The sequence below is a fragment of the Lissotriton helveticus genome, chromosome 10 (assembly GCF_964261635.1).
Source record: "Lissotriton helveticus chromosome 10, aLisHel1.1, whole genome shotgun sequence".
NCBI lineage: Eukaryota > Metazoa > Chordata > Amphibia > Caudata > Salamandridae > Lissotriton > Lissotriton helveticus.
In genome coordinates, this window is record NC_136071.1 from 878,579,688 (window position 1) to 878,592,616 (window position 12,929).

The 12,929-nt window shown below is 46.4% G+C and overlaps 1 protein-coding gene across 6 annotated transcripts in view; it reads left to right on the plus strand.

Annotated features, from left to right (window-relative positions):
- Window positions 1-12,929, plus strand: part of LOC144784606 (ATP-binding cassette sub-family B member 5-like) — a 1,313,284-nt gene that overhangs the window by 1,232,859 nt on the left and 67,496 nt on the right. For all 6 annotated transcript variants that reach the window (XM_078663518.1, XM_078663516.1, XM_078663520.1 and 3 more), the window contains one exon: window positions 3,103-3,309. In XM_078663518.1, coding sequence (XP_078519644.1) covers window positions 3,103-3,309 — 207 coding nt within the window. The remainder of the gene's footprint in view (window positions 1-3,102; window positions 3,310-12,929) is intronic.

The window sequence follows — 12,929 nt, forward strand, 5'->3', positions numbered from 1 at the left end:
AGTCTACCCCACTGCACACATCCACACCTTGTGTATTTGGCTCTGTTGTTAACTACAAAGTATGCTGCCAGTGCCTTAGTGACATCTCCACTACCTGTCCCCATTCTACCCTGACCAGCCACCGCTAACACACACCCCTTCCTCCCCTGTCCGAAACTACAGTTACTATATCGAAGCTTCCATTTGTGCAGCAGGTACAGTGCACAGTGCCCTACCTAAACAAACCCATTCCACCCAGGTTATTGCTTTATTTATACATAGCCCTCTACCATCACTAGCCTTTACCCCCGCATTTACGGGGTTGCAGCTTTTGTTAGTGCAGCAGGTGCTGTGGCTCTGGGATTGTAGCTCTCTCCGGTGTGCTTTTCATCATGATCTGCACAGGTGGTGATTTTATTGTGCCCTGCTACTTGTAACCAATCAGAAGCACACTGGTTGTTCTCTAAGGCCCCCCCCACCCCATGTGCAGCTCCCTGTTCCTGTTCTACTTTAAGGCTCCACATCCCCCCCTTAATTTCCTTTTACCCCTTTTGCCTCTACTTAAATTGCCTCATTACTTAGAGGCTGCTGTCTTCCAGAAGTCTACTTTCATCATTGGTGGAATTCTGCAATGTACCAATTATACTCTGTCCTTCGTGCCCTTCCAGCCCGTTCTGAAATACAAACTATACTTGTTTAAGCCTTGTCCTTTACTTACAAACTCACCTAAGTGAGGTATGTTCTTGCCTCCTCTCCAAATACACCTCCAAGTCTTCCTTTGCTTTCCCTGCCCTACACAACTTCAGTTACCGGGCCTTAACTTTATGAGGTGCAGTGCCACAGTTCCCCAGAAATAAAACCACCACAGATGAATGCTTTATTTCACCTCTCTCCCAGAAGCACAGGTGCCCATTTCCTGATTGGAGTGCAGCCAGTGACACTCTGGCCATGATGCTGCACATTTTTTATTAACTATGTAGTGGCAACTGCTATTCTCACCTGAAAACTATGAGAACATATTTTTCTGAAACAACAGCCCCATTAGTGATCTTCTATGGCGCCTCTCCTTTCCTTACCCTTTGTATCTGTACTACCACAGGAATACTTTCCATTCATGCAGCTGTTGCAGGGGCACCATTACACGGTGGCTTCAGGGACCAATTTACCACAAGTGAATGCTTCATTTGACCCTAGGAACATCTTTCTTTCCTCGCACTGGGGCCATCACACACTGTCAACCTCACTTCCACACATTTCTTACTCGGCTACGTTGTTCACTTAAAAGTGTCCTTTTTCGCACCTGTGCTATTAAAACACCACAAGCAGCTGTCACTCTTCTTTGCTGCACCCCTCCCCAACACATCCCTCTGTCCTCTCCCGTCCGTAGCCAGCACAGCTACTCTACCTGGCGCGTAGCTACCTTTCGTGCAGCGAGTGGCGTAGCGCTGTGCCCCAGACAAACCTATTAAAAACACACTTTTGCTTCATTTGACCCATCTACATATTCTTTCCCGTCCCATTTCCAAGGGTGTAGCCATCATTGGTGCAGTGGTGACACGACACCTTTTTGTGCTTTTCATCTCAAAGCACGCCTGTTCTGCTTTTATTCCCCTTTGTTACTTGAAAACAACCACAACTGTTGTCCTTCTGGAAGACCACCCCCTCTACATCGTCCTGTTCCACTTCTAACCTTCACAACCACCTTCACGTTCTTTTTGCCCATTAGCTGCCACCACATTCAATTACATTTTAACAACATTCACACGCTGCTTATGCTCCTTGTTGAATTCTATACTACACCAATTATCTCCATCGTTCGTACCCTTCTAGTCCATTCAAGAATGCAACATTTGCTCTTTCACACACAGTATTCTCTGAATACAAAACCAACTACTGAGATATGTTGTTCTTTCCTGTCCGTACCCCACACTACTACACCTACTGGGCTGTAAGTTCATCATCATGTGCAGCAGGTGCAATACCACCGTATCCCAAAAATACAATACTTAACAAACATTAGCAAAGCCAACAGCACAACGCTCACATCATAGGTCAGAGACCTCTTGGTGTTGCCAATGCTTGTTATAATAATGCTCTTTCCAGCCCATGCTATTTTTTTCTCTTCAATCACGTTACCTCTATTCCATCCAAAATGACTCTCTCATTCAGGAAAATATGGAAGCCTCCTGGATGTCTGTGTATTCTGTCTTTTCATATTAAAAGGAATTTTATATTTTATCTGCCATTTTAATCCCCATCAAATTTTCATCTTGTAAGACAGCAATGAGTGTAGGAATGTCATACCGCACTTGTTGATTAGTACACTCTTAAAAGCATGGCTACAATGACCATATGGGTCAGAGGGAACTCTTCTGTGTGCAGAAGGTGAATGGCTTCATTTCAGAGTGAATGGACCACTGGGCCATCAACTAGCCAACGGCTTGTTTGTCACAATATTGAGTGCAGGAATATTGACCTATAGATTTCCTATTCCTAACTCAACATCTAATTAGCTTGACGGTAGCTGGTACCCAGTATTGTGGAGTCGATATAAGTGCAGGTCAGTTTTTAACTTTAATATGGTACTACACCAGGCAAGCAACCCTGAGAAATGTACACAGTTTTCATGTAGACGCGTATATATTACATGAGATTCTGCAATCCCTGTATAAAAACCCATCACTCATGTCTTTATAATCTGTGAATTGTGACAGAACCAAAAATGCAAATGGTTTGTGAAAAAGCTGATTGTATGACTATGTATTATAAATACTTGAGTACCCCCTGCCATAGATAAGGATAGTGCAAATCACCTCAGAATTTCATAAACGTATAAAGGAATTTGGCCTTCAGCATTATTCCTCTATATGGTCATGGAACTCCTCAGTGACTTGCATATCATTGTAATGTACAACAGGGGGTCCTTTATACCACATCTAATTTGCCCTCTCATATGCGGACTATCAGACTCACTTGCTATATTAAGTCAATATGCTGTGCGGCTGGTATCAGCACATTTTCCAGGGCTAAATCCTTCGCTGCTGAAGGAACGGGTATACTACTTGTAGCAATGACGATAAAACTCCAGTTTGCAAAAAAATTAAACATTTATGTTTTTTTCAGTTGTTCGACGGAGTTGATACAACAAAACTTAACATACAGTGGCTGCGAGCGCAAATTGGAATAGTTTCTCAGGAGCCCGTGTTATTTGACTGCAGTATCGCAGAGAACATTGCGTATGGTGACAACAGTAGAACTGTGGCAATGGACGAAATAATAAAAGTGGCAAAATCAGCGAATATTCACTCTTTTATAGAAGAACTCCCTGAGGTAATGCAGCATGATTTTCAGTATTGATTGCCATGGATCACAAGGGATACTTCTTTTCTATTCAATGTTAATAATTGAGTTGTTATTTAATTCGCAAAACAAGAAAGACACATCCACTGAGTTAATATTTGGAGCACAATGTTCTCAAGGCATGGTGCATACATACCACCACATATCTTTAAGAATAACATAGGGATTATATAGTGAATATATAATGGCAAAAAATTACAAAGCTTTAATAATTCATTTTCCCTTTCCCTCTGCTATATACATGATGAAAATTGAAATTATTAGGTAATAATGATTACATTTTCACAATATGTTTGGGAGACTCTACTAGTTCTTACCTCAGTGTTTTAGTATTATTTTCTTTAATATCCCAAAGAGTGGGGTGTTAGGAGCTGCCCAATCAACTAGACTGCTCCCTTTGCTTACTTAAAAGGAGCATTCTTTTGCTGGAATACCCTAATGTCTCTGGTGTGGAATGGGCTAATAGAGAGGGCAGCAGGAGTACAAGTAATCTCTTATCTGAATTTGTTTGATAAGAAAAATGGCTTCTTTCTCCTGCGGCGCTCCATCCTTCTTTTCTAGCACTTGTTCTACTTTTCTTTGTCTGGTTAGCCTTCCCTGCACAAAAACAGGAGAAAGCACCTGGGCAGCCGTCTGCGAACCAACAGTGCTTGGGAAGATACAGGGAGTGCCGTGGGTGAATGGAGCTGTGGTTTTTCAACCAAACTTTCAGGTGAAAAGCTTTGTCTTGCAGCACTCCCTATTTTGGGTGTAAGAGGTGGTACGAAAGCCTCATTTGCTTACCTACCGGGTAATTGCTGTTAATTACCCACATCCACTTGTTATGCGCCCTTGCATCTTGGGTGCATATTTACAGGATGAGTTATTAACAGCTGATCTTGGCCCACAGATATTGATATTATTTAATATGTAAGCAAGAATCAAACACTATGGTTAAAGCAGTTTCTGTAAAGAAACAGTTCTCAGAATTTGAAACTTGAAATTATTTTTTATTTCCTATCTACATGTTTTCTTTACAGTCTCAAATTTATACGAAACATTGTGCACAAAAATCACTAAAGAAATTTGATATTACGTTCCAAAACAGTCAAAGTTACACATCAGGGGCTTCTGCAGCAAAAATAAGTATGGCGGAGTGAATTTTAAGGAAAATTACTCTTTTCCAACCCTGATTTCTCAACTAACAAGTCAAGGCAGCCACCTGTACAACAAAGGCTTTGCTCAGGCTCCTGTTAATGTGACAGGCAGAAATACCCGCAGAACACTGGAGATCGAACGACTTGAATTGCTGTCACTTTAAAAAGGAACAGGACTGAATGTCTGAAAGAGGCAGACCAACACCTCATATCATGCACATTATCCAAGGAAGTCTTTCAAATCTGTTACTAACAAATCTCACAGCCTAGCTGTTATCATTCATACTGTTTAGATTTACCTCCGACCCAGGAAATCTAATTCACTCAACAATTAATATTTGGTCGAGACAGTATCACAACATTAAATTCCTATCTCTAAAGTAAAAAACTGATATTAGGCATTTCATTTGATCTTGATCTTTCAAGCAAAACTATTTTTTACTCTGAGCATGTTAGAATTAATATCACCAAAGTCTAGTTATGAATTTGAAGCTTAATTTAAATTTGCCTATCAGAGAACACTACTCAATACTGACCAAATGCTTTATGATATTCTGGTACACACATTCATAATTTTAGATTATGATAAAAAGTGTAACTGAACATAGCTGTCTCTATTGCTGTAGTTATATTACAGCATCGTTTATATATATATATATATATATATATATTTATATATTATTGAGTTAATAAGTAAACAATAAGACGATGTCAGAACTGTCCCACACCCTCCCCACCCAAGAAAGAGCAAGCCACAGCAACTAGTATTGAATGTCAAGTAAGGTCTGGCAGCAAAATAGTACAAGTATGTTAAAAAGTTTATCGGTTACATGCACATCATTACAAACATTATAAGACAATAGTACACAGTTAATCTTCCACAGAGCCGTCATCCAGTTCCACCACCACAGTGTTCATGGTCTGTTTTCAATGTAACTCCGCCAGATCCCATTCCATCCTTTTATCTTGACCTTGCCTAGTATATATGAGTTTGCGTCTCACCCAGCATTCAGCACCCACCCATCGCCCATATTCCCTCAGCCACTGCTTACCAGTGAGTGATCTGGTTGTGTTCCGTCATTTGACGATGCATTTCTTTGCTACCACTATCCCCAGTTGAACAATTTTTCCACATATTCGGTGTGTATGGCCCGGTGTACCAAGCACAAAAGACATATTTGAATGGACGGCTACAGTGGCAGCATCTTAATTATTTATTTTTCTCATCGCTAGTGTCAGCTTCGTGTCCTCACTTTCTGTCTAACAAGTCTCAAGCCAAAAGAAAGGTCCAAAAGGCTGGGCTAGAAAGTGAAAAACCTTTGATGACATTCAGCAAACATACAGAATTTCTTTCATATATTTTCGGGAATATGGACTGACATGAATAACATATTTTACAACTTCCTACAAAAATAATCTAAAAGTGTATGGATGATCCAAGGAAAGCATCTTTTACGAATAGATACCTTCAGATAAGTAAAAAGATTTTTTCGAAATCAGCACCCATCAGAAAAATATCATATACGTCCTTTTTAGGTTTCGCCTGGAGAACGGAGCGTAAGCTCCGCCTCCAGAGAAATCTCTTGATTTCAGTAAGGACTCTGGAATACGCCCCCCTGTCCCATTGGCTAGCTCCATAAATGGAGGCTAGCCATTGGAACAGACATCTGTCCGTCATTCACGGACCAGATTTGTGGGCGTTCCCTCGATTTTTTCCCTGGGCGTTCCCTCTGTGAGTCATGCGGCGGTGGGCGGAGTTGTTTTTGTTTTTTTCGGCGCCATGTTGCTCTCATTCTGCGGCCGACCGACGTTGGAGGAAGTCCAGGTGGGTGAGTGCTTGTTTTTCCTTTTCATTGCCTTCCCGCCCCCCCTCCCGCTGAACGTGTGCTGTTCCCGCCCCCCCTCGCTGTCCTGTGCCCCGTTCCCGCCCTCCCCCCCCTCGCTGTCCTGTGCCGCGTTCCCGCCCTCCCCCCTCGCTGTCCTGTGCCCCGTTCCCCCCCTCGCTGTCCTGTGCCCCGTTCCCGCCCTCCCCCCCCCTCGCTGTCCTGTGCCCCGTTCCCGCCCTCCCCCCCCCCTCGCTGTCCTGTGCCGTTATGAAACTTTTACATGTGGTCGCGCTGACCTGTTGTTTTGAGAGGACGACGTATTCCGCCTCGTATAAGATTGCCTTGCTCGTCTAATTAAGGCTTGGAGCACATTATCACTCCATAAAGCCTTTGTTTGCAGTGTTTGAACGTTCCGAGCCGCGCATTAAGCAGAGTGCACTGTGCGGGGCAGGGGCACCGCGCATGAGAGCCTTTAGTGGGAGGCTTATTTGTACACACGTTTCCTTGGCTAGAGTGTGGCAGAACGCGCCCCTGATTGGTCCTTGCCATGGTCGCTTGGGACTGGTCACCCTGGTGAAAGTCTCTGGCAGGTACAGGTACCCTGTATGACAGGGACACTCCCAAATAATGATTGAGGGGCCACAGGTGAAGTTTTCGAGTTTGACTGGGGTCGGATCGCTTTCAATGCTGCTTTTATTTTTTTAATCCATTTCACGGCGAAGCAAGAGCCAAATGCAGCACAGGCACGCAGTCCTTCTGGTCAGCCGGGTGAGGTACAAACTTGCGCAGCACGCCGCGTCACTTTAAAGCTGCAAAGAATCAGCGCAATGCAACACTAAAAGTTTACACTTTCTCTTTAATTACATGATTTAAAGTTTGTAAAAGTAGTTGTTACAGATGCGCCCCAGTTCACGAGCGCATTAACAGTTCATTAAAGCACGGATGAGGGGTGGTGGCGCTTTAAAGTGCTGGGCCCGTCTGCAGGCAGCTCGGACAGTGAGACGTCCCTTTTCACTTCAGTCTTTAATAAAGTGAGTGAAAGGTCACAAGTCTAGTACATATAAAATGCACCCACGTGCGTGCGTGCTTTCACAGTTTATAAAGTGTTCTGTGGGGGGGAGGGGGGGGCTACACCAGGGTGGGGTGATGTGGGGGCGCTTCAAAACGCTGGACTCCGGCTTCAGTCATTGTAGACAGCGGGTGACAGCTCACGCTTTTCTCTTTGGTGAAATGAGTGAACGGTGACAATATACCATGATCCCGTGCACAGAGTGAATGTTTCTAGAGTCTTTGACTGCAGCAGGACATAGGGCCCGGAAGGGGTCTCTTTAGGCGCTCTGCACTGGCTGCAGCGAGCTGGGATGGAGTGGGGTGGGGGCAGTTTTAACTTTGTCTATACAGCTTGTTTTAATTGATGCTTTCTGCCGCCGCATACTGTGCCATCTCAGCCCACAGCAGGAGGCGCGCTCCCTGTTTTCTTTATTAAAGACAGCGCCCGCCCGATTTTTTTTTTTTTTTATCTCTCATGCCTGGCTGCCCTTCCCATCTTTAGCATTTACGAGTTTTAGCAACCGTTTGCACCTTTTGGTATGTACTGGTGATCTTTCAGGGGAATTTTATATGAGGCTCTTTACACAATGAGTGTTACAGATTGGACGGCTTTCCGAGGATAAAAGCCCGAGTCAGCCATGCAAGGGCTTCACTTGTGAATGCAGGCAGTTGAGGGTGTTCACAGTTGTTGCTTTTTTTTTTGGATCCATTTCACGGCGATGCAACTAAATAAAACAACCGCTGACGTCTTGTTTAATTTCCGTTGGTTTTCGACAGTGACCGAAAGACCGTGGCATTTCATGTTAGTTTTGTAGCATTGCCACCAGCAAAGGCTGGGACAGCGCGCGTGTACCTCAATTATCGAAGCCCATAGTCCTGGCCTTGGCAGGGTGTTACCCATCTACGTTGCGCCCACTTTCAAATTATGGTATTGGTCTGGTAGGTGGTAACCTCCCTCTTGCTCCTGTCATTATCTTCGTCATGTTTATTTCTCCCACTGTCCGGCCCACCCGGGCATATATTTGCCTGTCACAGGTAGAACCCTGTCTTTATCCTCCAGTATAATCCGCGCTCCCTACTCGGATAGCACCCCACCTCCCTCTTGAGAGACACAGCCTCACCTGGAGCCCAAGTCAGCCTTCTGAGACAACCGGAAGACAATACACAGTGCCATTTAAAAAAACGCAGCTGTACACACTTCCTTCTTTACTGAGACAGGTGTGTATACATTAACTGAAATGAAATACAAACGTTGAAATGTTACCTCTTTAAACACCAAGACGAGTTTAGAAAACGCAACAATATCATGATACTTTGAAAGGAATGTCGTGCTATACGTGGACACCTCTCTCTCCATATACAGTTTGCCTCTTTCCTGAGTAATACTCCAACTTCTCCCCCAGGTGTAACTGAAGGTCTCGCCCGGGTATACCTCTACCTTCTTATCTACCTACTGAAATATAATCTTACCTTAGTTCTCAGATTTACTGTCAAGTTGGACCTTTCTCTAGGGGTATACTACCCCCCCCCCTCTCCACACAAACACAGACTCACCACTGTGCCAAAGACTCAGCAGTGCACACACAACAACGGCAAGCTCGGTTTAAGTACGCCCAATAAAGAGTCACCTCGGGCTCACCAGCACTTCACCCGAATATGCACACCTGTCACCTCTAGGTATACCCCAGCCTCTAAGAACACCCCACCGCCCGATACAGGCTCACATCTGCCGCTCATGTAAAGGACCTAATGCCGCCGCCGCCGCCCCCCCTCCCCTCCCCGCAGTATGCTTATCCCGGCGATTGCTCCCACAGTATCCTACTGCGCCCTCGCTGAACCCTAGAAAATTACACCGCGTCCCCCCACTATTTGATTTTACATTTCCCCAGGTGGACTCTCGACTGTCCTCTGAAGGTGGGTCCATCCTTGTGACTACTCTCACCCCTTGGTTGCATGTATACCTCTCCGAGGGTGAACGCTCATCTGTAGTCCCGCACAGGTTGATCCCTCCCCAACTGTAATCAAACCTGCCCATGCAGGTGTACCCACCGTCCTTAGGACTGTTACCCACATCCCAGCAAATATGCCACTGGCAGGGTGTACCATCACCTGTCCTTTGATGCCTACCCCAGCCAGGGTGTACTCTTGCCAACCCCCATAATTAAGCATCCCCCAGCGTGTACTCTCATGTGTTCTCTACAGGTACACGTGACCCTGAAAGTACACTCATCTGTTCCTTTATTAGGGAGGGGGCTAGCCAAAAGTTCGTTCGGCCAGTATCCCAGGAGGGATTGCACCATAACTGAGCCCTGACGAGCACCACAGGACTGCCGCATCCTCTCCCTGCTACAGACACAATTGTTAAACGCAGGACGGCTGAGATGTATGAATGTGATTGCCTGCTTGAACTTAATGCGGATTGCGCTTCACATGCTTCTCACGAATCAAGAGCACACCTTGTGGGACCGCAGGGGTCACTTTGTTTCGCTGACGTACTTAATTCCGTCATGAATGGCAAAGTGCTAAATTTCTCAGCTGACGCACAGCAATATCGTTAGGTCACAGATGTATTCTTGAATGTCTCCTGATATTCGATGTTTTAATAAATGTTACAGAAAGAACTGCTATACGCTGTGTGTGTTTGAAACAGGGATGCTGGAGAAATGACTTATTGATATCTTGCTTGGCCTGCTGAGAGAAATACATGCCGCAATCTTGTGATGGTTCGGCTCCTAGGCCCAGGCTCAGACATAAGTCCACTCCATGAATCCGCTGGTGTTCCCATCTCTTGTCACTCAGCAGTATATTCACCCCGGTGATTGCTTGTGTCTGCCCCCTGCAGATAGTATGCTGCTGCAATAGGTCTCGCATTTTTCTCTTTAACATTTTCAGTCAGAAGACAAGAGTTCTCTGGGAGACGGAACCTCGTCGATTCAACGAACTCTGGGAATAGGTTTCACAAAAAACCGCTGTGCACATGTAGCTGCATTTCCTAGCGTTTCAGAGTTAGTACTGATTGTTTAATTCAACATCAGAGCTTTGTATGGAGGATTTCTTTGAGTATTTTCCATAGTTGTAAAATCCTACATGCGTTCAAGGCTAATAAGGGTGGGTGTCCAGGGCCAGCAGTGTGTGAGTGTGCAGGGTGAGCAGGGTGTGAGTGTGCAGGGTGAGCAGGGTGTGAGTGTGCAGGGTGAGCAGTGTGTGGGTGTGCAGGGTGAGCAGTGTGTGGGTATGCAGGGTGAGCAGTGTGTGGGTGTGCAGGGTGAGCAGTGTGTGGGTGTGCAGGGTGAGCAGTGTGTGGGTGCGCAGGGTGAGCAGTGTGTGGGTGCGCAGGGTGAGCAGTGTGTGGGTGCGCAGGGTGAGCAGTGTGTGGGTGCGCAGGGTGAGCAGTGTGTGGGTGCGCAGGATGAGCAGTGTGTGGGTGCGCAGGGTGAGCAGTGTGTGGGTGCGCAGGGTGAGCAGTGTGTGGGTGCGCAGGGTGAGCAGTGTGTGGGTGCGCAGGGTGAGCAGTGTGTGGGTGCGCAGGGTGAGCAGTGTGTGAGTGCGCAGGGTGAGCAGTGTGTGTGTGCAGGGTGAGCAGGGTGAGCAGTGTGTGAGTGTGCAGGGTGAGCAGTGTGTGGGTGTGCAGGGTGAGCAGTGTGTGGGTGTGCAGGGTGAGCAGTGTGCAGGGTGTGCAGTGTGTGGGTGAGCAGTGTGTGGGTGTGCAGGGTGAGCAGTGCGTGGGTGTGCAGGGTGAGCAGTGTGTTAGTGTGCAGTATGAGCAGTGTGTGAGTGTGCAGGGTGAGCAGTGTGTGAGTGTGTAGAATGTGCAGGGTGAGCAGTGTGTGAGCTTGCAGGGTGAGTGTGCAGGGTGAGCAGTGTGTGAGTGTGCAGGGTGAGCAGTGTGTGAGTGTGCAGGGTGAGCAGTGTGTGAGTGTGCAGGGTGAGCAGTGTGTGAGTGTGCAGGGTGAGCAGAGTGTGCAGGGCGAACATTGTGTGAGTGTGCAGGGCGAGCAGTCTGTGAGTGTGTAGAGTGAGCAGTCTGTGAGTGTGTAGGGGCAGTGTGTGAGTGTGTAGGGGCAGTGTGTGAGTGTGCAGTGTACGAAAACTCGAACTAAGTCCACCACACACACACACACCCACATAAGACCACACCCATAAGACCACACCCATAAGACCACACCCATAAGACCACACCCACAAACCCCACCACCACACACGCACGCACACCACCACGCACGCACACCACCACACACGCACACCACCACACACCACCACACACACTCACCACCACACACTCACCACCACACACTCACCACCACACACTCACCACCACACACTCACCACCACACACTCACCACCACACACGCACCACCACACACGCACCACCACACAGTCAGTGCACACTTTCACCAGACACAGACACCATAAGTCGTCAGTGCACACTTTCACCTGGCACAAACACCACCACCCAGCCGTCAGTGTACGCTTTCCTGGGTACAAACACCACTAGCCGTCAGTGCACGCTTCCAACAGGAACACACCACCAGACGTCAGTGCACGCTTTCACCAAACACACACACACACCACTAGCCATCAGTGCACACTTTCACCAGGCACACACACCACCAGCCGTCTGTGCACGCTTTCACCAGGCACACACACCTCCAGACGGCAGTGCACGCTTCCACCAGGCACACACACCACCAGCGCACAATTTCTACAGGCACACACACACCACCAGCCATCAGTGCACACATCAATTGTTAACGCATCCACAATTAACTATTGTAGCAATCGCAGTACGGTGCGCTTTACTTTTTAAAAAAAAATCATCTAAAGCGCAGCATGCCACCATTGCTACAATTCCAATCTAACCCACATAATTCCACTACACACCACATGCATACACTCCATAACACATGGCTAAAAGACATTGCCATTTACAATGCCATTAGAGGCTGTGCACGTGCTGTGTGAGCACTCGCAATGATACTTTCTTTACATTTTCCTCTTAAGTATGATAGAGTTTGTTTTGCTCATTTGTGTGCTTCTATGCATGTTCCACTAGCGTGTTGTGCGTTGGGCTTGCGTGCGAAGCACCATATCAGTCATTCATTCCAGCGCCTAGATGCCTTTTTTTTAATTACTGCGCTAGGTAAATGTTTTTTTTCTTAAAAATTAATTTACATTGACTGGCGTGTCAGGACAGCGTGTAATGTTTGTGAGCGCTCTTGGCGAGTGAGGTGATCTGTGCGCTCCAAAGGTGGGAAAGATGGTGATGGAAGTGTAGTGTAGCTCCTATTTTCCCAATAGGCTCTGCGCATTGGAATAATACCTACAGCAGTAAAGGCCTAGGCCAGACGTTAACTAGGTCTACTACTGTCGATACTAGACTTAAGTTTTGGGTTTGCCAGCGTAGCTCAGAGTTCGCTAGAAACTTTCTCGAATGTTCAAGGAGGAATTAACTTCCCTGATTAGACAAGAAGGGATTTAGTTTCTGACAACCATAGAACATGACAACTTTGCTCTCCCCTAATCAAGAGTCAATCTCGAGAGTCGTGTGAGCACAAGGCAATTATTTTACTCAGTCAGT